Source organism: Melitaea cinxia, chromosome 3 (genome assembly GCF_905220565.1).
Source record: "Melitaea cinxia chromosome 3, ilMelCinx1.1, whole genome shotgun sequence".
Classification (NCBI taxonomy): Eukaryota; Metazoa; Arthropoda; class Insecta; order Lepidoptera; family Nymphalidae; genus Melitaea; species Melitaea cinxia.
The window spans coordinates 18,971,177-18,993,516 of record NC_059396.1 but is presented as its reverse complement, the minus strand read 5'-3'; the positions used below and the strand labels follow the sequence as shown (position 1 = coordinate 18,993,516).

General features: G+C 34.5%; 1 protein-coding gene across 1 annotated transcript in view; it reads right to left on the bottom strand.

Annotated features, from left to right (window-relative positions):
- LOC123668390 (voltage-dependent L-type calcium channel subunit beta-3) overlaps positions 1-9,352 on the bottom strand; it is a 36,333-nt gene extending 26,981 nt beyond the window's left edge. The window contains exon 1 of the mRNA XM_045602123.1: positions 9,302-9,352. Within this exon, the coding sequence (XP_045458079.1) occupies positions 9,302-9,352 (51 nt within the window). The remainder of the gene's footprint in view (positions 1-9,301) is intronic.
- Between the last annotated feature and the right edge of the window lie 12,988 nt (positions 9,353-22,340).

The window sequence follows — 22,340 nt, the reverse complement described above, 5'->3', positions numbered from 1 at the left end:
GATGCAGGATAGAACGTGAAGCAGCTTTAAGTCGAGTATCTTTTTAGAAACAGGTAGAATATCTTGGTTGATTAATTTACCAAGGTCAGGTGAGGCCGAGCTTTAGTAAAATTGAAGCACTTATTCAGTCACCGAAGCTTACCGTCGCAAGACAGGTTAGCCAATTGCTAGATCTTACAAGCTATATCCGTCATTATATTGCGTCCTATTCAACCAAAACTGCTTGTATTGCCAAATTATTAAGAAACAGCGAATCTTTGCTGTAGAGGACCTTGTCTTTGTGATTAAAATCTAGCAAGCACTTACAGTGTGCTTAGCGCACTCCCGCATAACCGATACGAGTTGAGGTTGCTGGCAGGCTCCTATGATAAGAAGATATAAGCTGCCTCTGAACACATGATTCAGTGGCTCTGTGAGTGGACGCCGGACACGTGCTTCGTATTCTTCGATAGCGGTTGGTATACACCGCCATGGTAGCAGTACGGGTAAGCAAACGTGGAGCCTCTGCTATCATTATCATTACAGCCTATACAGTCCACTGCTGGACATGGGCCTCCACAAGTTTGCGCCAAACGTGGCGTGAACTTGTGTGTTTTGCCCGTGGTCGCCACGCTGGAGAGGCGGTGTCGTGGCCGCGGGGCTGGCTTTGTCACGCCGGGGGCGCTGCTACCCATCTTCGGCCTGTGTATTTCGGGGCCAGCGGTTGGATGGTTGTCCCGCCACCGGTCGGCTTTTTGGGTTCCATGGTGGTGGCGGAACTGTGTTGTCCCTTGGTCGCCTCTTACGACACCCACGGGAAGAGAGGGGGTGGCTATGTTCCTTATATTTTTCATGAATTAGCAAGCTAACCAATTGCCGTATTTTACAGCAATGTACATGAATAGTGTGGTATGTGAGATGCCTTTACGTGTGGTCACGCGTGTCGGCGTAGTCATGCGTTCAGTGGCTCCGTATATGGGTGCGGCGTGGTGCGGAGCTGTACGCGTGCGATGGCACCTGCCGTTGCTGGCTCGACGTGACAAAATGACCGTTTTGTTATTTGAGACAAGCGTAATACTGCCTCTGTCTGCTTTCTGTGATGGGTATTGCGTAATACTGCCTCTGCCCAAGGGATATCGCGTAATACTGCCTCTGTCCCTGGTCACATCGTGGGTATCGCGTAATACTGCCTCTGCCCGTAAGGTACAGTAAATGTTGTGTGATGGGTATTGCGTAATACAGCCTCTGCCCAAGGGATATCGCGTAATACTGCCTCTGTCCCTGGATCACATCGTGGGTATCGCGTAATACTGCCTCTGCCCGTAAGATAAAGTAAATGTTGTGTGATGGGTATTGCGTAATACAGCCTCTGCCCAAGGGATATCGCGTAATACTGCCTCTGTCCCTGGATCACCTGATGGATATCGCGTAATACTGCCTCTGTCCGTTGATTACATAGTGGATATCGCGTAATACTGCCTCTGTCCCTGGATCACATAGTGGATATCGCGTAATACTGCCTCTGTCCCTGGATCACCTGATGGATATCGCGTAATACTGCCTCTGTCCGTTGATTACATAGTGGATATCGCGTAATACTGCCTCTGTCCCTGGATCACATCGTGGGTATCGCGTAATACTGCCTCTGCCCGTAAGATAAAGTAAATGTTGTGTCATGGGTATTGCGTAATACAGCCTCTGCCTAAGGGATATCGCGTAATACTGCCTCTGACCCTGGATCACCTGATGGATATCGCGTAATACTGCCTCTGTCCGTTGATTACATAGTGGATATCGCGTAATACTGCCTCTGTCCCTGGATCACATAGTGGATATCGCGTAATACTGCCTCTGTCCCTGGATCATAATGGATATTGCGTAATACTGCCTCTGTCCGTTGATCACATAGTAGGTATCGTGTAATGCTGCCACTGTCCGTTGATCACATAAGTCTGCTACAGACGATGAATGTGACAATGCTCAGCTTGGGCCTTCGACGGCTCCCGCTACTGTTTCCCCAGGAGTTCTCCCTGGAGACGGCGAGCTCGAGTCCTTATCAGCGTCCACCGACGGCGTTCGTGGTGAAAATGTGCACCGGGGACGGCGCACGGTCAGGAGAGGCCGTGTTAGCATAATACCGATTATTTTAATACGTTTCGTGACGTCTTGCAACAGTGTTAATAAAAATAGTTCCCTACCCGCTAATACGTTTTGTAACGTCATTCAACAACGTCAATAAAAGCAGTCCCTACCCGTTCAGAGGGCTCTTTTGCTTCTCGGCTTTCGGAACGATAGGTCGTTGTTTCATGACGAGTGCGTTGATCATTTTTATATTCAAAGTAATGGTTGCTTGCTTGGTTAATTTAAATTGTAATTCTCGGTCATTATTTTTAAATTAAGTTAGTGCTTAAGGTTAATTTTTGTGATAATTGTTATATTTGTAAAAATGAGTAATAACTAGAAGTTAAGTGTTCGGTTTTCTGTCTTTTTTTTTTAATAAATAAGTTTGTTTCTCCTAAAAATAGATTATACAAAATACAAAACAATACAATAAACAAATTATAATTATTAGTTATTGAGCAGCTAAAATATCCCACCTTATATTTGATACATCCTACATGTGACACGTATAATAATTATTCTAGCGCTGCGTAAATGTAAATTATTTCTGTGTGATTCACTGTTAAATTATTATTCTTGCTTTCAAAAGTTGCAATTAGAAGTATCTGATTGATAAAATGGTGTTTGATAGTTTAAAAAAAATATTAAATTATATTTCTTGTATATGTACATTTTCATGCGTCTGATAACTTTATCCGAAACCGGAAAATTTTATTTCGGAAATGGTCAGAAAGATATTTTTTTAAAATAAGTTTGTATATCATGACACTCGATCTTAATTGAATCTTAAAATGTGACAGCGTGTCTTAAATCCAACAACATACAATTTAAAATCATCGCACCAATGTCACGTGAGTGCCACATAAATCTGAGATCAGTTTATTATTGTCCGACATTCATACCGCCATTTCTGTCCGACACTAAAGCTCTGGGTCTAGCCTCATACTGAACCTTTTGTGTTCAACGAATCTATGACGTGAATAATAATTCACTGGTAAATTCTTTATTTAGACTTAAGGAAGCAAAATCTGGTATTCATTTGCTATTTTCAGCGTCTGTTATGAAAATACTAGTTTCTCTGTAACAATATTCCACGAAAACGCACACAACAATGAGTAACGCTGGATTTTGCTCGACCACGGTTCAGCCTGTACGATCTCATGTAACCCGCCCATCAAATATAATCGATCCCATCACCATGTAAGAGAAGGATTGCATCCTAATCCACCACGCTGCTCCACTGCGCGTTGGCGGATATATTCTCTACTACGAGTAACTATCGTTAAAAGGTATTTATGATAACAAACAGTACCGACAACTTCAGTGTAGTAAAGCTTAGCGCGCTCTACTAAGCATGGTTGGTAGACCCACAAAGACAGACGCCCGAACCGGAAAGAAATATTTGTATGAATACAAATATATATATCTCGAGCGGGAAGTAAATACGCAATCCGTCGATGTTTGGGCGTAAACACGGCGCATACACGGCGCACGCACCGCTACACCAGAGCGGTTGATGAATACTTTTTATCCCATAAAGAGCAGCCTTATACCTTTTTATGATATTTTTAACCGACTTCCAAAAAAGGAGGAGGTTCTCTTAATGTATGTTACATCAGAACTTTTGACCGGGTAGACCGATTTCGACAAATTTTGTTTTAATCGAAAGGTGGTGTGTGCCGATTGGTCCCATTTAAATTTATTTGAGATCTAACAACTACTTTTCGAGTTATATCTAATAATGCGTTTTTACTTGACGCTTTTTTCGTCGACCGACGTTGTATTATACCGCATAACTTTCTACTGGATATACTGATTTTGATAATTCTTTTTTTGTTGAAATGGGGATATCCCTAGTTTGGTACCATGATAAGGAAACCAGGATCTGATGATGGGATCCTAGAGAAATCGAGGGAAACTTTCGAAAATCCGCAATAACTTTTTACTGGTTGTACCGATTTTGATAATTTTTAATTTAATCGAAAGCTGATGTTTATTGTGTGGTCACATATAAATTTTATCGAGATCTGATAACTACTTTTTGAGTAATCTTTGATAACGCGTAGTTGCTTGACTATTTTTTCGTCGATCTACGTTGTATTACTTGTCGATGTAATTGAAGTCGGTTTTTTTTTTCGTTTGCGAGCAAACACAATTATTGTACCTAGAGTTTACTGGAAAACTAAAAAAAATGTGAATACAAGAACCACCAAAAACAGGGTGAAAAGAGAGATATGTTTTTGAACAAACAGTTGATAAAAATTCTTTAGGTTTTATAACGAATCATCAATAACCTATAAGTCAATTAAAGCGACACCACACTCTAATCCAATTGCCTCCATTTGCAGTGCTTCATATTGAGATTAACCTACAATTGGATTTATCATTTTAAATCAATGAATAATGTCAAATACTATTGACAAAATGAGGTCATACAACAGAACAATACCTTCAGAATATATTGACAACACAATTTGTCACAGAACAGACTTTTAGATTAAGTATTGCGGCCACAAAAAGGTTAGGAAGTTATCACAAGTCTAAGACGACTTAGGTTTCATTAAAATACCATAATTCTAAGGCTTTTCGAGTTGAAGTTCTACCTTGGGAGTTTACTTTTAAAATGTCTACATACTGAAGACTGAGTTATAAAGTAAAAAATATCTAAATAAATAATTATAACTACACAGATATTATGTCAAACGTCAAAACGTATTCAGCGATGTTGAAATGGGTACTTCCGTTACAATCTCAAAATCGAGGACACGAAACTATTGGAATTGTTTTCATTCGTGTTTCGTATTTGTATTTGTAAAATTATTTGGACAACTTAGACAATCGCCATTGTGCACAGAATGTGAGCGAGTAGAGGATACATGTCATGTTTTAATGGAATGTGTGCGAATCGAAACTGAAAGAAGTCTGTTTTTTATGCAGTACCCAGAATATAATTAAATAATGTGGGTATTCAACAGTTCGGCTTCACCAACTTCTGAAGAGGCTAGAAATGTTTATAAATTAGTCCTAATATATTTAAAGAGACGGTGTTGATTTATTTAAAAACGATGGAGATGACGTGGTCACTATGTGACAAAACCTCCTGTTTTTTAAAGAAAAAGAAAAATAAGCTTAGACACTTTATTACTAGGAATATATTACAGATAGAATATAGAATATATACGATAATTTTATGCAAAAAGCAATAGCATAAATCTTACATGAATGATTACGAATGATGATACGTCACTATTTACAAGTGCAATTTCAAAAATATTTTGCTTTGGGCACCTTGTTTATTGATTGAGGTTTCAGGCTTAAAAATCGAGTAAGATACAGCCATAAATAATAAAATAATCTATACAAATATTATAAAGCTGAAGAGTTTATTTGTTTGTTTGAACGCGCTAATCTCAGGAACTACCGGTCAGATTTGAAGAATTCTTTCAGCGTTAGATAGCCCATTTATCGAGGGAGGCTATATATAATTAGTCTATATATCATTACGCTAAGACCATTATGAGCGGAGCACCAATGAAGAATGTTTCGAAATCGGGGGGCTATTTTTTTAGGGGCTTCCGCTGTGTGCGCAAACGTGCAAAAATCATGTATGACAGAAATGTTGAACCCTTTAAAATCTTCACGCGAGCGAAGTCGCGGGCAGAAGATAGTACATTATAAAACACAATGGCGTTGAAAACTGCACGAAACAACAAGGATGATATGACTTGAATCACTACAATTCATTGACTAATTATAAAAATCAAAGCTTTTGAATTGGTAAGTGAATAGATGAAAAAATACTGCTTGTATATATGTATATTTTATATCCGATTGTACTGGCCTACAGCCATAATGGAATAGTTGGACTAGCTTTTTTATATTTATTATTGTTGATAAGAATACGAGTTATCATAATTAATAGGACAATATAATACATTTTTAGTCAGAGTACAAAATTTCATATTGGTAAAGTTTTGAAATGGTTTATAAATCGTCAGGCGCAATTAGAAGCATTATTTACATCGAATGACGTCATGTGCTAGAAGCACAAACACTTAACGTTCGCTGTTTACTAAAGATTTCAATCAATATCACATCCGTGGCTATTGGAAGTTCATAATATATACTAGGTATACTCCTTTTCATACAACTAAATAGACAAAATGTATTAGTTGTAGCTTTTGAATTTAGTCATGAAAGACAACCTTCTTTTTACTTGGGCTTACGGATTGTAATTAGTTACGTTTACTAATTGATTATGAGTGATTAAAGTTTTGGATTATAATTTTTGGTTATGGCAAGTTTTTGCAAAGAAAAAATTACTGTCCGTTACTATTATAGCTTCAGTCTTAAAGTGCCCGATAATGCCGATATTAAGAGTTTGCGAATTGTAGTGTTGAGTGGGGCAGTTTTATTTGAAACTGTTGTATGTAAAATTTCTCATGTGACCGATCGTTCAAATCGCATCACAAGCAAATGACTATATGATACGAAAAACGCAACATTTCATCCTTTTGGCTTATCTAAATAAGTTGGCGCAACGGTTACAGCCATGGATTGTACCTGTTGCGCTGGCGGTTGCAGGTTCGATCCCTGCACATGATAAACATTTGTATTGGCCATATAGGCGTTTGTGCAGTCCTCGTGGGTCTCCCCACCGTGCCTCGGAGAGCACGTTAAGCAGTCGGTCCCGGTTGTTATCATGTACACCTGATAGCGATCGTTACTCATAGTAATAGGAATATATCCGCCAACCCGCATTGGAGCAGCGTGGTGGATTAAGCTCTGATCCTTCTCCTACATGGGAAAAGAGGCCTATGCCCAGTAGTGGGATATTACAGGCTGAAGCGTAAATAAGTTGCCAGATACTAGATACTGGTAATAGTAATTTAGCTTTGATCCCTGTTATAGATCATTAGATCAGAAGATACAGTGACGATTAAGGGTAATGATTACAGGGGTACATGCATAAAAAATATATTTTAAGCCATATTATGAAATGGAAAATTACATGAATAATAAAAATAACTCCTGACTGAACAGAACATGAAGGCAGATGTGAATATTGTGAAACGTAAGTGTTTCGAAGTTCAGAATGTTGATGTTGGCATTAGTCTAGTGATAATAATGATAGAGTTCATCTCACTAATATCCCTAAAGATAAAAATAATTATAGAACAACTTATTGCTGTGCATTTGTGAAGGAGCCATTGTGATTACACACGTAATCGCCCTACAAGGGGGACTTAAAAGTGAAAAATTTATAATTTACAGGAGATGAGGATTCATACAATGGCAACCTTTATGCTTTAGTTTGTTCACCTTTGAACGGAATAAGGGATGAGGGAATATATGACGTTCTTTCATGGGATAATTAAGTTTTAAATATGTGATTAGGAAGTATCAAGATTAGCTAACATAGTGCTTCCATATACTCGTATAAGATTATTTTAGTGCTAGAAAGCTCCATAGTAATGAGTTTTCTACCCACATTCATAATGGTAATGGTAAAGTTATATTATTTATTGTTCTAAAAAAAGACAGTGAAAATAAGATATATATCAAAATTATAATGTGGGGCGTTAAACGTATATATTGTTAAGCACAAATCAGTCAATTATGGTCAATACTTTGAATGAAAATTTTTGCCGGAATATGAAAACGAGAATTGGCAAGTACAATGCATTCATTCCTGTGTTTATTTAGTTTGATGGCTTTTAATGGTTTCATGAATACAACACAGGAAACATTGTTGAATAAGTCACATCTGAAAGTTAAACTATCTGCAAATCATAAACAGCTGGGTAAATAAAAATAACTCCGATTGTTTAAGATTGTCAGGCTAATCTTTAGAATCTAAATAGTGAAGCAGTTGACGGATAATTTTTCAACAATGAGTAACTCAGATCACTATCAGGTGTCGATAATAACAATTGTGGTAGATGATCAGGTCATCAGGTGTCAATAATAATAACTATGGTAGATGGTTTTACGAGCTCTTCGAATCACCGACGAGACCACACAAGGACATGACCGAACCAGAAACATACTTTTTATATAAATAGAACAACGAAGGCTGTTAGTACATTAAAGTCCAAAAGCTACATAAACACATCCAGTTATGACAAACCGTAAGTAATCAAGGTAATTTGTGTTGCAGCGTTATCGCTTTCAAACGAAGCTATTAGCGTGTCAGTAATTAAACGACCAGACAGATAAGAACCAGACGCGAAATACCATTGATGTATAAATAAAAACTGTAAATGTTGTTCGGTTTTCGTGGCTCATGAATCAGACTTCGATGTAAAACTATTTATGTTACACCTTCTAAGCTTTTATATGTTTACGATGTTTCAATAGTTGAGGAATGAAATTGGAACGTGTTTTATGGTAGAGTGATTGATTGATGATTGCTTTTAACACGTGGATATCTTCGAGATTCCAATGAATTTTATCGATGTTACTCGCAAATTATGTAATTTGAAAGTTTAGTAAAATAATTAACAATACTATTGCTCGCCCAGTGGTCGAAATTCGACCATAATTAATTTATGTTATTACTTTGAATATTATTGAGGTTCTGTTGTCAAAGAACACAATACTTATGTAATAATAAACAAAAGAGAAAATAAATAAATAAAATACGTGGGAGTATGTGTAATGTTTTTTTTTAATTGATTTAATGTATTTTTAATGCATAATAAAAAAAATATTAGCTATCTGTGCTCATTCTCTATATAAACTACAAGTGTGCGAAATTTCATACTGCTCCGCCCGCGCAATTTTCGTAAAAAGGGGTACAAAGTTTTTGCTTATTGTGTCTAAGAATCAGATAGGTTTGTAACGAAATAAACAAGTCATAATGTTAACTAAAGCATCAAATATTAACAGGAGCGTGCACGTGACAGGCTTGGTGATGTATTTTGTGCTAAACTATAAATACACCTGTGTATACTAGCAATAAATATTGCAATTAATCTGATAACTAGTCATACTTATTGGGTTTTCAAACGATACTCGACAGTCGTGTCGGAGGTTAGCAAGGGGATACGCAACCGGAAAACGTTTTTACCGAAGTTACCGATGTTCTTCACAAATTTCCATAAGCGACGTCTCATTTTGAAGCACAAAGGCACTAAAGCGTCACCAACAAAACAAAAACGGTATCGGTCATCACTGATCACTCGCTCTGCGCACGCACCTGCGTGAACAATTTGTTGTATCCGTGCCCTTGGTTGTTGTAGCCCATCATGTTACGACATGGTGGCAGGGGGAGGTGGTGGCCGCTCTGGACCACCAGCGGTATTCCGTCGTGGTCGGCCGTCGTGGGCTGGCATCGGCCGCGCGGTAGAAGCGACGGCCGCGAACACACCCGACGTCGATCGAGCCGCAGCCGGCTTTGACGTCCCCCTGTTCCTGTGCCCACTGGCGCCCCCCCTCCCCTGCGGGCGGTCCTCGCGGGTGAATGGAGTGCGCGCGCAACTGTTGCACTCGATCGCAGCGTAAATATTACAGCGGGTTCACAGGACATCAATTTCGCTTGACGTAAGAAGGGCTTGACGTATTTATTCGGTAGTTCATGAGCGCTTCCGCGGTCTGTTGACATTCGCTTCTCATTGCCGGCGGTTATTGTTATGGATGTCGTTATTTTCGGTAGTAAAGCGACAATGGTGATGACTCACATCCACCGTACGTATGTGGGTTAACGATGCCGGGGCTTGTTTTTACTTATACCGTTAATTACAATGTTGTTAACGACATTTGTAATCTATACATTTATTTGAATCTATAATGACATCAAAAATACATAGTACCTATGTTTGTTTGTACGATTAATTTTCTGTTTTCTTTTATTATTATTCTGAAAGCTTTCTAATAATTTATAGAATGATAATTAATAATTTATTACTTATTAATAATTTATTACTTATTAATAATTTATTTTATTGGAAAGATGAATAATTAAGAGAAACGTTATTTTTTGAGAGTCGGCAAGATAGAACAAAGTCGGGTCAGCTAGAGGCTTATAAAGATGAAAACGACAAGCCATCTTAGTACACCGCGTTCTTTTAGGGCAATGATAAAATATTTATTACTTACTAAACTGTATAAAAAAGGCAATTTAGCCGTAAATTTTTAATGTAAAGGTTCTAAATTATTTTCATTAAATTATATGTTTTAACATTTGTGAGAAATACAAATTATTTTTTACTTTTAAACATATATTTTTAATGATGTTACACTATTATTTGTTTTTATTTTAAAAGCTATTTAAAGAAAAATGAACTACACTCGTAGTTATAGGACAGGCATAGTTATATAACATGGGTTGTCTGGAAGAAATGCCTAATTAGCCATAAGTCCGCCCATTGTACTTCACTGTCTGTAACTATCTTTATGTTTTTTTTTTGTAATATATTTGTGGTGTACAATAAAGTATAAAATAAACTAAAAATAAAGTAAATAACATCATACTCGGAACATAAAATAGTTTATTATCTTAAAAACGAAGTTAATATCGAGTAATTAATAATAATTAAAATAATAAACAGCGTTCACTCTACGCTTTAACTACAATATAATATAACTACCCTCTAATTAGGCTAATTGCACATTGACAGACGTCTTTATTAAGACGTTATGCCGTGACGTCATTTTCTGGTAATGCTCGCCAGACATAAGAATTTTCTGACAATACGGAGCCGTATGCATGTAGTGCCTTCCGGTACCTTACAGAATGACAATATGCATTGAGCTTTAAGCAGATTTTTTTTAAATTAACTATTCACACGCAACGGCTCCCAGTAGGATTTGGTCCTATGTGGGGGGTCCGAAAAACATACACACAAACACAAACCCACCAGACTAGACTTCGACAAACATCTATATGGCCAATACAAATGTCTGTCATGAGCGGGGATCGAACCCGGGACCGCCAGCGCAACAGCCAGTACTGTGACCACTGCGGCACTATTGAACGCCATTAACCCTGAAGAAGAAGAAGAAGAAGTGACCCCTACGCCAACGCGTCGTCATCAGACGTCAGAATTAAAGGTTTTTATCATATATACGTCCATTCCTCTCGTTAGTAAACTCTTTAATGTCTCATATTGTTTTAGACTCGCGTTCGATAAAGGATTGACGATAAACGGAAGAAAACCGAGTGTTAAAAAGCGAAATTGTGGGCTTTATTATATTGAGTGACAGATGATAAAATTGTTTCATGTCTACAAAGATAGTTATCGGATTCGCAAAATTTAGAAAGGTCACGTAATTATTACGTTTTATTTACAATCTATATTACCAACTGTGTAATTGCATAAATAAATTCATTAAATAAATTTTCGTAGTTAAGTCGTTTCGTAGTAAGACTTAAGACGGTATAAAAAAAAAATGATAGCGTCAACTAATTCCTAAAAGTTTTGTCTTTAACGTAAGTAACAAAATCCTTCTCAATTTTTATATAGAACTTTCACTGAAAATTTATTCTTTAGGTAGTAGAATATATTTTTTTAGTAGAAAGGGCTATTGCAAATTAGCTCACACCTTGACACACCGCCAATGTCTACGCGACGCTATTGTATATTTCGCTCATGACTATTAAAAACGTCGGATGTGAAAAACAGCAACTTTACAGGAGAGCGATTCAAAGTGTAAATTGCGTGTAGCTTTTCACTTATTTTAAGCAGGATCATGACATTTTAAAGTAATGCTGTACAGGCTATTTATGTTTAATATTATTACTAGCCGGTATTTAATGTGTAAATATGAGAAAAGTCACTTGTTAGATTTTAACGGGTTAAGACTAATAGGTACTGATTTGTCAGAAGTACCACAAATGAATAATATATGCATAAAATAAAAAAATTCTCTTCAGCTGATGATAGACTTGGTTATTTGGGAACGTTTTATGAAATAAACAAAAAAATGCAATTATGCAGTTCCAACGATGTTAATAGTCACTAGCGAATTACAAGTTTCAATATGTAATGCTGAATACTTTAAATAGATTTTTTTATCGCCCCATAATGCCCTTAAAACTAAAATTTTGTTGCCAGTAGTCTTAGCCCTAGTCGGGCTGTTCCAGATTTTGAACAGGATATTTCCTGCTGTGCACTACCTCAATTAGAAATTCAAAGTGCAACCTCTTTTAACATTAGTCAAGTTGTAAAAATAAAAGCCGAATTAAAATTATCATTTCTATATTTTACTTTTATCAACCCACGATAAGGGTTAATCGAAATTTACAAACATTTCGAAAACAAAGTTACTTTACTTCGTCACATTCCAAAATAACCTTTACTGCTTTGGTATAAGGAGCAAAATAGTCGCTTCACTAAAATTGCAAACCAAATTGCAGTATATGCCACGTTAATAAAGGCGTAAACGACTTTGTACTCTATTTAAAAGATGCTAAGGTTGAATATATCGTGGTGTGTGTTGCGCGTGCGCGGAGTACAGATCGATGATGGCCGCCGCGCCGGAGACGTCGTTGACCTACTTGTGACGTCACCGCCACAGGCGACGCTAACAAATGTCTACGTTGACCGCTGTCATTCAACTCTTGTATGGGAAATTAAGGCTTTTCTTTGAATTTTTTTTGTGTATTTTTCATGTGAGTATTATTAGGTGTTATATAGAGCGCTTAATTTTGGTATAACAAGTCCTATTGCCTTGTTGCGATTTGGTGGGGGTTACTATTAATGGATTTTATTCTGAGGCCGACGATACTATAGATGATTTATTGTTCCATTTTATTTATTAACCGACTTCAAAAAAGGCTTTTTGCTTTCCTTGATACTGTCAGGCCTAATACTAACAGGCCCTCTAGTGGCCTCTTTATCTTCAATCCAAACATCAATTTTGTACTAATAAAATTTATAAAAATAATAATTGAAAAAAATAACGCCTTTTTTAACCGACTTCAAAATAGGAGGAGGCTACTCAATTCAAATACAAAAAAAAAAAGAAACCCTCGAAAATCCGCATAACTTTTAACTGGGTGTACCGCACTGTTAAAAATTTCTTTGGTAAACTTACTAAAAATGTGTGGGAAGTTTTAACGCAAAACAATTTAGTAAATTTACTAAACAGAATGCTTCAACTCAATTTGAGAAAATTACAAAATGTTTTTGGAAATTTACCAAGCAGTTCCAGAAGATTTAAATAGTAATTTTATCATACAGTTTTGTAATTTTACTCAAGAATGTATCATGAAAATGCTTAGTAAATTTACTATGCTGTTTTGTAACTATACTACTTAATTCACTTGAATTGAGTTTGATAAAATTGCAAAATATTTTTGGAGATTTACCAAGCGGTTACAGAAAATTTGATTAGTAATTTTACTATACAGTTTTGTAATTTTATTCAATAATTGATCATAAAAATGTTTAGTAAATTTACTACGCAGTTTCGTAACTACACCAACCAATTCATTTGAATTGGGTTTGATAAAATTACAAATTATTTTTGGAAATTTGCCAAGCAGTTACAGAAAATTTGATTAGTAATTTTACTATACAATTTTGTAATTTTAATCAATAATTGATCATAAAAATGTTTAGTTTTTTATGCATACTAAGAACTTTTAGCCCATAAAACCGTCAGGGAATATTTAATATTTTAAATGATAGTTTATACATAATTATTCTCCTTATATTAGAACTTTAACTGAGAAAAAAAAATCATTACTTTTAACTGCAAGAAAAAAATTAAATACATATATTAAGATTGAATGGAAAAAAATTAAGTATTCGATAATTCATTTTCTAACCAGCTAATTCACCAACATTTTCTAACTTTATAACTTGTTAAAAAAAAAAAATTCGAAAAGAGGATGACCCTGAAGGCCATCCTTGCAACTTCCCGCTATCTACACTCGAAGCGCGCCGAAGTAAGTTCAGGAGTGCTTTGTTGAGCTCTGCGAGCTCATCAACACTTCAACATTAATGATTTTTGAGCTCTTCGAGCTCAAAAATTTTTTTTAGAACTTTTGCAACAACGATATCTTACGCATCAATTGACCGATTTTAACTTTCTGAATGCTATTCGACGCAGTTTCTCGAGTACTAAAAATGTTGTGAAGAGAACAAAATCGATAAGTCTCAAAATTTTAAAAGTCATCTTGGAAAAACTTTTTTTTTGAAATTTTTGAAATGCCATTACTTTGGAACGTGTTGTTCGATTTTGACGTTCAAGACGGCAATCGACGAAGTTTTTTGAGGCGTAAAAATGTTACAATGAGAGCGAAACCGATGAGACGTACAGTCTCCATGTTATCCTAAAAAAACGCTTGTTTTTGAATTTTTTCGATTTTTTTGGTTTTCGATATCTCACGAACGAATCAACCGATTTCGATTTGTACAACGACAATCGACGCAGTTTTTTGAGCACTAAAAGTGATGTAAGGAAAACAAAGTCGATAAGTCTCAAAATTTCAAAGTTATCTTGAAAAAACGTTTTTTTTGGAATTTTTGAAATGCCATAACTGCAAAACGCGTGGTTTGATTTCGATGTTCAAGACGGCAATCGACGCAGTTTTTTGAGGCCTAAAAATGTTACAATGAGAACAAAATCGATTAGACGTAAAGTCACTAAGTTATTCTAAGAAACGCTTGTTTTTTAATTTTTTCGATTTTTTTGGTTTTCGATATCTCACGAACGAATGAACCGATTCTGATTTGCAAAACGGCATTCGACGTCGTTTTTTGAGCTTAAGAGCTGATTAGGTTATGGAATTGATCGGTGCAATAGCCAAAAAGTTATTCTAAAAAAACATCATTTTCGAAAATTTTTTTTCGCGGTTTTTTTTTAAATTTCTCAAAATCTACCGAATCGATTCACTTCAAATTTTCAGGAAGTCTAAGTTGAGTGGAACCCTTTCGAATGCCACGAGTCTCGTTTCGATCGGTCAAGCCGTTCAAAAGTTATAAGAGGTTTACATGCGTACACACACACATCCACACAGACATACAGACACCCTCGTAAAAATAGTCAGGGAAGCTTTCTAGGGCCTTTAAACGTCGAGATATGATGAAAACTCGACTTTCGAAAAACGGGGTAAAACCAATAACTTCCCGATTTTTAAAAAATTTTTTAATTTTTTTAGAGGGAAGTTAAAAATGCTTTATTAATCATAACTTTACTATATATAATTTTCAAATCAAAATTTTACATATAAATATGATATAAAAATATTGATAAATTTTTAATAATTTCAATAATATGTAAATAAACATTTTTTTTGTAATCTTTCAAGAAACTATGGTAAACCGAAATACTAACAATTTTGGTTCATCTAAAAAAGTAGTTACCCTATTATACTGTTAATTATACAAAACACTGTATAATTTTACAGTCAAAATAATAAAATTAATGAGAAGATTATTGAATTTCCAATGAATTCATTAGAATTCGAATTTAACTATTGTTTCACAATCTTACTAGACCACAGATTAAATTAAAATACGCACAATGTTTGTAAATTTACGAAGCTTGGAAACGAAAGTCGACAGCGTGTTTAGTAAAATTAAACAAGGCTAAAGAAAAATAGTATTTTTTAGTAATTTTACAATACATTGTGTAATTTTACAATAAGAATAGTAAAAATACCAAAAAAATTTTTTGAATTTTCAATAATTCCATTGTAGTTTCAATTACAATATTGTTTTGTAAATTTACAACAAAATTAGTAATTCAAAACACAAACAATGTTAGTAAATTTAAGGAGCTTGGTATCGAAAATTGATAACCTGTTTAGTAAAATTATACATGGCAACAGACAAATAGTATTTTTTAGTAATTTTACAATGTATTGTGTAATTTTACAGTTCAAATTGTAAAAATAATAACAAAATTTGTAAATTTCTAAACACTTCACAGTAATTCGAATTATAAAATATTTGGTAATTTTACAAAAAAATATAGTATCTCAAATTACTAAAAATTTTGGTAAATCTTCAAAGTTTGTTATTAAAATTTAATAAACTGTTCCGTGAAATTACAATACAAGTAAGATTTATACTCTAAGATTGTAAAATTAAAGCGCATCTTAGCAAATTTTCTCATATGTCTTGGAAAATTACTCAAAATGTGTTATAATTTGAATTCATACACACTGATTAGTAATTTAGCCATCTCATGTTGAGTAAAAAAATGATAATTTTACAAAAAATTTTTACAGTGCGATTTTGATGATTTTTAATTAATTTAATCTTTGATAATGCGTATTTATTTGACTATGTTTTCGTCTACCTACGTTGTATTACTTGTCGATGTAATTGAAGTCGGCTTTTTTTTTATTTGCCAGCAAACATAATTATTACTTCATTATTCTATATTTTGAAAACCTTAATAGTAATGCGTGTCTTAATTTTTTTTCTCATATTTCTAAGCCAAACAACAGATTTTTAATTGGTTAATAATGCGATGTGATGACACTAAATTCGTCACAATATTCTACAGAAAACTTTGAAGAATAAATCCAAATATGTACACGATCTGTTTAAACTCGAAAAAAACGTTTGATATGGATAATACATATACTTAGGTACAGTGACATACAAAAGGAACGATTATAATTCAATAATTATTGAATTATATCATCATTTCAGCCTTATACATCCACTACTGGACATAGGCTTCCACAAGTAAGCGCCAAAAATGGCGTGAACTCATGTGTTTTTTACCCATAGTCACCACGCTGGGCAGGCGGGTTGGTGACCGCAGGGCTGGCTTTGTCGCACCGAAGACGCTGCTGCCCGTCTTCGGCCTGTGTATTTCAAGGCCAGCAGTTGGATGGCCTATATCCAGCAGTGGACTGTATAGGCTGTAATGATATATCACAAAGCACGAAAAATAGCAGTATCGGCAGTGCAGTTATCGATCATTTTAAGTATTTTAATAATGAATTACCTAACTGACAAACAGGGCAAATAGATACAGATCAGTTATATCACTTTGCACAAAAATTATTTCCGTAACTGTAGCAGATATAAGAACTTGAATTAGACCAAAAAAATCGTTATTTTTTTTAAATAACTTTGGTTGTGATCTTTGGTAATGTCGAGTTATTTACTTGCCCAGTTGGGCTACTACACACACACACACACACACTCGGGCTGAAAGCGCCTGAAAATCTTGAAATGCCTTTGTTACTCACTCAGCTATATACTTATAATTTTAATTTCTTTTAAACAAGCCTGTCATTTCAGATTTGTGTTTATGCGAAACCTCGTATTGTAATCATTGGAACCGCTGACCGCGTGCGCGTGACTCACGACTCACGAGCCATTCATACCGGAACCACATACTCTCCGTACTCTGAGCAAGAACCCTCTGCCCTCTGTTACTAAAGTACATACGGTACATACAGATAGATGACATTATATTTGTATTATAATTTGTACGTTTGATATTAAAAAATATAAAGACTAAAAATTATTGCTTTGGGAGGGGAAATTTCGCTTCTCAATGTATTTTTTTTTAATTTCTATTCAATGACAAAATGTTGAAATTATACATTATTATTAATTACTTTTAAACGAAACGAACCATCCGAATTATGACATTTTACGTTGTGAGTATCAGGAATATACCTTAAAAATATTCCCATCTTTAATCTCATAATACCCTAATTAATTGTCAATTAAATTGACAAAATGTTGATTTCTTAACCTTTATTTGATTCTTATTGGCGGGCAAATCAAGGCGTGTATGATTAGATTAACAATGACAGCCTGCTTTGATGCATTGACGACATTTGATTGATGTCCTAGAAGGTCGCGTGTTTGATTCCCACTCATTACAACCATACACAAATATAGAGTGTGGATAGTGTAGATAGTCTTCATGGTGGATTTATGACACAGGATTCATGTCTTACTGGGGACCATTGGGCGTCAGGTCTTTATTTATTTATGAACAAAGATACTTAAATTGAAAGATGTTTGACAAAGTTAAATCTATAGTGAAAGTAAAAAATAATTGTGTTTGTTAGCAAATGAAAAAAACCGACTTCAATTAAATCGACAAGTAGTACAACGTAAGTAGACGAAAGAAATTAACAAACGCACTAGTCACCACTACGATTCTCAAAGATTACCTCCAAACCAACCTCCATAAAAATATACCTCCTAAATACCTCCATTCCAACAAAAAAGAATGAGCAAAATTGTTTGATAAAGGACAAAGTCATCCATAAAGACATAAATAAAACATACATATATACGGTCGAATTAAAAAACCTCCTCCTTTATTGAATTCGGTTAAAAATTGTCGTTGTTGAGTTGTTTGAACGCACTAATAGGAGCATATTATCTTGACTATTTGATTTCAATAAAATAAGTTTCTGTCCTAAGTATATAGTTAATAAGTCTATTATTATCAAAGGTAAACAGCAAAACTATGAAATGAATACAAATTTGTATACTTATCGATCATCAAAATAACCTTGTTAACAAGCTTGCAAGTTATTACTCAAAATCATACATATAATATATATATTTAACATATATATTTACATACCATATATATTTATCTTAAGTAATTGAAAGACAAATGATAATTATTATTTTCAAAATTGTAATTTTGCAATTTGTAATTTTGACAGATGTCACAACAACTGTCAAAATAGGTTACATTTATGACTGTACCACAATTTACCAACACTAAATACAAATAAATCAAAATTTAAAATAAATATTTAAGAAAACTATAACCTAAAAACAACGATTATTTATATGTACGTATGAACTGACCCGTCTCCTTCTGACCCTGTACCGCTGCCGCCTGAAATGATCCATCTTCAAGCCTTCGTCATAACACACACATTTCACTATGTATCACCGTAATACACTGTATGTTAAGATGGTTATTGGGTTTGCATTGTAGTATTTGTCAGTCCGTGTGGCGATTACGCGCGCCGAGCACTCGAATGATGCTAAAAATACTCGTCCACTGGGATCTCTACTCCCGTACGGTGTAATTTGACGGTAGGTGTACATTGATGGTTGAAACGCGTGTAAGTAGGTTGAAATGACCTGACTACGGCAATGCAAGAAGGAGGGTCATTATTTTAGCAGTTTATTTATGTATGTGTGTTCATCTGTTCCCTCATATTTCCCAAGCTACTTGTCATATTCAGATGAGGTATATAGCTAGTATTGAGGGGTTATAGCTTATATAGTGGCACCTCTAAATGACATGAAGTGACATACTAATCTTTTTTGTCGTTGTGGGGTTTTAGTTTTTAGGTAAAACGTTAACGTGAATTGTTAGTTATTTTCGAGTTTTTAGTTAGTTAAAGGGATATAGTAGGGTTACTTAAATATACCTTAAACGATAATTATAAACATAGGGTTGATATTTTAGTTACAACTACCTACGTACTTAGAACTGCTATGATGCACCTACATTTTTAGCCTACTTCTAGCTTTACCTTTTTACTTATTTTATTACTTCTGTAATAATTTTTTTACGTGTTATAAAATTAATTGCAAATTTTGTGTCTCACAGCTTCCTTACATCGCCTTCTAATAAAAAAAAAACGGTTCTGATAAATAATACTCTTCAATGTACAGCTAAATAATTTTACGAACGTCCAATTTTTACCGATGCTCGAGTTTGAGTACCGTTTAAAAATGTATATTTGCGTTCACCTGATTCTTAATGACTTGAAATAATGGTCGTTTTTGTATTCAATATTGTGAGATAATTTTGTGTATGTGAAGCCAGGAGTTCCGCCTAATCTGACATTGATGTGTCAGTTCCTTGAAATTTAATGTCATACTCGATGTAATTAATAATCACACGTGTTTTTTAATATAATAATTGTGGTAAGTATATAATAAATAGCAACCGGGACGGTAGAACAAAATTTAAAAGTGGCGTACAAAAGATTAAATTATTATGATGTGTTTTTTAATCTAAGTAAGTTGACTTTTTATTAAAATGTTTTATGATAATTTTGTACGATAATTGTTTTTTATAACTGATATAACATGGTTTAGTTGACAGATTGACGAACACATCAAACTTAGCCATTAAGCTTCTCTTACTGTTTTATATTTATTATTATCAAGTTTTCTTTAAGCTGTAGAGTTATTAATAATTATATCGCTAAGACTACAAGTTGTAAATGAATAAACACACCCCTCAGATTGGCAATAATTACTGTTTTACGTACCTCATATATAGGAAGGCATATACCTACCTATCGAAATATTCTTATAGTCAATGACTTCAGTGTCTTGTAGGTAATGATTATTAAATACATGAAAATCTATTGTCGCGATAGTAGCAAAAAACTCGAACAGGGAATTTTGATTATCCACGTTTTTTTTGTTCGACTCAAGTTCGAGAAAATGAAAAAAAGTTAAAAGATGAAAGGTTTTACATATTATCTAGGTACAAATCTATTTGATGTTAGATTTACGTGATTTCTGTTATTAACAGAACTTATATTTAGTTTTATTTTGTAGTAACTAGCGCCATCTAGTGACGTAACTAAAAACAAAAGCGCTACGCGTCTGACTGTTGGAGTAGTAAAAATAGATAATTAAATCTGACGCTAGATGGCTTCTTATTTTAGTTTAGTATATATTAGATAGATGGCGGTAAGTACAAGAAATTTTATTTTATTTATATTTTAGTAATAAAACTTTATTTTGGTAGGAATTTAAAATCAATTATTTATTTTTAAATTTTATAAAAACTAAAACATAATATAATCAATGAAAAGTAAATTTAGACAATTCTTGAATAAAGTTTTGGAATCACTCATAAAAATCGTAGCTTTTGAAATTAATTCACGTTAAATGTACTTATTTTTTAACCGACTTCCAAAAAAGGAGGAGGTTCTCAATTCGACTGTATTTTTTTTTATGTATGTTACTTCAGAACTTTTGACTGGGTGGAGCGATTTCGACAAATTTTCTTTTAATCGAAAGGTGGTGTGCGCCAATTGGTCCCATTTAAATTTATTTGAGATGTAACAACTACTTTTCGAGCTATATCTAATAATGCGTTTTTACTTGACGCTTTTTTCGTCGACCTACGTTGTATTATACCGCATAACTTTCTATTGGATGTACCGATTTTGATAATTCTTTTTTTATTGGAAAGGAGATATCCTTAGTTTGGTATAGTGATAAGAAAACCAGGATCTGATGATGGGATCCCAGAGAAATTGATGGAAATTCTTGAAAATCCGCAATAACTTTTTACTGGGTGTACCGATTTTGATAATTCTTTTTTTGTTGGAAAGAAGATATCCTTAGTTTAGTACCATGATAAGGAAACCAGGATCTGATAATGGGATCCCAGAGAAATCGAGGGTACTTTTTGAAAATCCACAATAACTTTTTACTGGGTATACCGATTTTAATAATTTTTAATTTAATCGAAAGCTGATGTTTGTCATGTGGTCACATATAAATTTCATTGAGATCTGATAACTACTTTTTGAGTAATCTTTGATAACGCGTAGTTACTTGACTATTTTTTCGTCGATCTACGTTGTATTACTCGTCGATGTAATTGAAGTCGGTTTTTTTTCGTTTGCGAGCAAACACAATTATTTAAAGCCATAACCGTAGCGTATTAATGTAACCTCTATATGTATAAAAATGAATGTTTGTCTGCATGTCCTTTATATATATGTTGCTGAACTTTAAAATGTTAAATTACAAATCAATATGGCTTAAAAAAACTTCTTAAATGTTACGTTAATTTTAAATGTTGATGAGCGCATCCTATTGTAAGAAAGGTTAAATATGCACTGAAGTAAAGAAAGCACGGCGTTGACTCTTTACAGAACTCACTTCACATATAGTGTCCACTACAGAGGATGACTAGCGGTACAGGATTCGAAACTCCCATTTTGCAATGCTTTATTTTGTGTTGCCTTACATTGTGCCTTGATTTATCATTACGTCAGGGAGTCTGATAGAGGTTACAATCTTCTGCTTTGGCAAGACACCAAAAGGCACAGGCTCCACCTGGTAAGCCTAATAGCCTGACGTCATACCCGCATATTTCAAATATATCAGCAGTTTAGTTCTTGTAAACTTAGAGTTAAGAATACTTTACTTTTTATAATATTTTCTTCAGTATATGGTAAAACCGGGAGAGATGCCGCAGTGGGATAGATGCCTCATGTTCTAAAAACCTAACATCCCGAACTCACAAATAAAAATTAATCGCATAAGTAGGAGTCGAAGACACCCCCTACCTCAGAT